This window comes from Coffea eugenioides, chromosome 11, assembly GCF_003713205.1.
Source record: "Coffea eugenioides isolate CCC68of chromosome 11, Ceug_1.0, whole genome shotgun sequence".
Lineage (NCBI taxonomy): Eukaryota > Viridiplantae > Streptophyta > Magnoliopsida > Gentianales > Rubiaceae > Coffea > Coffea eugenioides.
Genome location: NC_040045.1, coordinates 2,850,235 through 2,853,072, shown reverse-complemented (window position 1 = coordinate 2,853,072; position 2,838 = coordinate 2,850,235). Strand labels below are relative to the sequence as shown.

Sequence of the window (2,838 nt, the reverse complement as noted above, 5' to 3'; positions counted from 1 at the left end):
GAATTGGAAGAGTTCTTAACCACTTGAAAGACCAAAAATTAGAAACATATGCAGTGAAACAGCTGAATTGCGGAACCAAGCAATTGCAACTTTGGTCTGAATTTGAGAATCAAGGTCTACTAACCCCAATTTTTGAGCTTTCCATGAAGTAATTCTACTCAACTTTCTAACAGTATGCGATTTTTCCCAAGGCTCACTCCTAGTTTTAAAGCAAACCCAGCTAACTTCAAAGAAAATGCAATCGGAAAACAAATATGGTAATAAAAAATTTTCAGACAATCACTGTGGTAGGATGAAAGGATCACTCAACAGAAAATCATGATGCAAAATAATTCTCCTTGGAGTGTTTCAGAAGATAGAGTAAAACTAACATATTCCAAAAGACCACAAATTTTAGGCCTGTTAGCATATCATTCTACAGTTTAAACTTAGAGATAGTGAAAAAAATCTGACCTCCGTCCAATGAAAGCACCGTAAGAGAAAAAAACAATTAAATTTTTCATTATGTAAACCAAATCCCATTCTTACGTCACACCAAATACAGAAGATTATTCAGCAATGTGTATTTAATTTATGCTTCAAAACAACAACAATTTAGAAATAAGTAGAAAGTCTCAAAAATTTGATTCTTTATGAATTAGCTCTAACTCTTACAGTTTGCAGAGAATGACAATTGACAAAAACAGTCATACTACACCCACTCATCATTTCCCTTTACTCTTTTTCACCGCATCAACACCATGACCATCATCCTCCTCATCATCACTAACATCATCAGCATCACTAGCAGCATCATCATTAGAATTAGAGGGAGGAGAAGGGTCAAGCCTAGCAGCATCAATAGCCCACTTAATTACCTTCTCCACTTCATCTTCTTCTCCAGCACCATCACCATCCATCAACTGCTGCTGCTGCTGCACTTGACCATCTCTAACAGAAGTATTATACGAAGGAAGAGAACTCTTGAGAGCAGCAAATCTTGCAAAAAGATCATCACTTTCATCGATATTTTGCAAAACCTTTTCTGGGTTTTTCTGGGTTGTGCCTGCTGTATCATCAAGCTTTGATTTTGATATTGATTTTGAATTTGATTTTGATTGATGGGGTTTTTTCAGGGCTAGAAAGCGTGAATCAAGATCAGGGTCAATGCTAGAAAATTGAGAGGAAGAGTGGGTCATGTGGGAATTGAGGCTGAGTTTAAGAAGCATATCATCTTGTGCAGCTTTCAGCAATTCATCCACTTCATCTTCTTCAACTGACTTCTCCATCTTCTTTCTGCCGTTGTAATTACTACTACTCATTCTATTGGATTGGAATTTTTGGGCTCTTTCTCTCCGATATTACTAATTCTTGCTTTTGAATTGTTGGAGTGCAATTTGGGAAAAATATGCAGAGACTTAATTGCAATTTGCCCCCTAATTAGGAATTAGTTTCACTTTTGGTACGTTATATAAGTTTAATATACACTTTGCCCCCCAAGGTTTAAAAGTCTAGCGTTACTTCATTCATGCGCAAGAGTGTTATAATACTATAGATATCCTTGACTATTTTTTCCCTAGAGTGAAAGGCCAAAATTATCACTCAACTATTAAAAATGGGACAGTTTGATCACCTAATTTTTTTTGTGACAAAAAAGGTCATTAAATTGGAAAATGCGCGCCATTCGAGTTATTTTGTCAATTTCTACTAGTAAACCATTCGGTTACATGGGTCTTGTGTTGGACGAATATTCTCGCATGGACAAGAATGCCCAAAAGGGTATTGGAACAAGGGAACCCCACAGATTGAAACATCCCGAAAGTTGACCAAGTGAAAAACTCCTTATCTTGTTCGGTAAATTAGGGAGATAGGTGGCATACAATGAGTTTTGTAGCCTAATCATTTCACCAACTTCAGTAATCGAGGAAATTGTGAAGTTTGTGGTTTTAATGGACTGGGTGAAGCAACCAAGGGATGAGTATACTGATCTGTACACGATTTAGGATATGTTTCAGTAAATTATCTTTCAATTAAGAAGTGCTTGTTAAGAAATAGTTAAAACTCTCAAAGTATTAACCCAAAATGGAAAGATGTCAGAAAAAAAGTTAAGGGTGTGGGAACTCTGATGTTAGGGTTTAATGGGTTTTTTATGCTACACATGGGACTTGAAAAAGACATGAGTGTATGAACCTCATTTTTGTCATTATAGTAAGTTACAAGGAGTTCTATACTAACATATGTTTGTGCTAAATTAATTAAGCATAATCTTGGAACTTTTCTTGCATACGTTGACTAATGGGATATCACATTGAGATTTGTGTGCTGAAGAAATGAACCTATAATTTAGATTAAAAAAATTATTATCAGACAATAGTTTTATTATTAAAAGATTGAATTTTTATAATTTGTTTTGCCATTAGACGTGTCTGGTGTCGGTTTTTATGTGTAAAAAAAACCTTGCACTTAAGATTAAAATATTAATTAATTACCAACTACATACCACTATTTGGTTTGTTAGTACAAAACATGGATGCTCATTAAAATATAAATCAATTACCCTATTGAAGTCAAACTGTATGGGCTAACATGCGTACTTGGCAATTGTGTCTGCTAACTTGCGCAGAGTAAACTTCCCCCATTGTTGCACATTGGCAGCTCTGCATTCTTGTTTCTGTATATATTCTGATTCAACTTCACATTCGCATACATTTCACCCTATTGGTTTTTTGCATTTTTGTAGAGTTTTGTTAGCCAACTGTCTTCTTCTCTCTTGCTTAAAGTCGCCATAAGTAGGGTTCTAAAGTCCCAATTCATGGAGCGGTTGACACCTCAAGCCATTCATGCTTCAATTTTGGGACT

General features: G+C 35.5%; 1 protein-coding gene across 1 annotated transcript; it reads right to left on the bottom strand.

Annotated features, from left to right (window-relative positions):
- Nucleotides 1–539: 539 nt before the first annotated feature.
- LOC113753706 lies at nt 540–1,333 on the bottom strand. Its single transcript, XM_027297932.1, has one exon. The coding sequence runs from the start codon at nt 1,299–1,301 to the stop codon at nt 705–707; it is 597 nt and encodes a 198-aa protein (XP_027153733.1). The 5' UTR covers nt 1,302–1,333; the 3' UTR covers nt 540–704.
- Nucleotides 1,334–2,838: the final 1,505 nt, after the last annotated feature.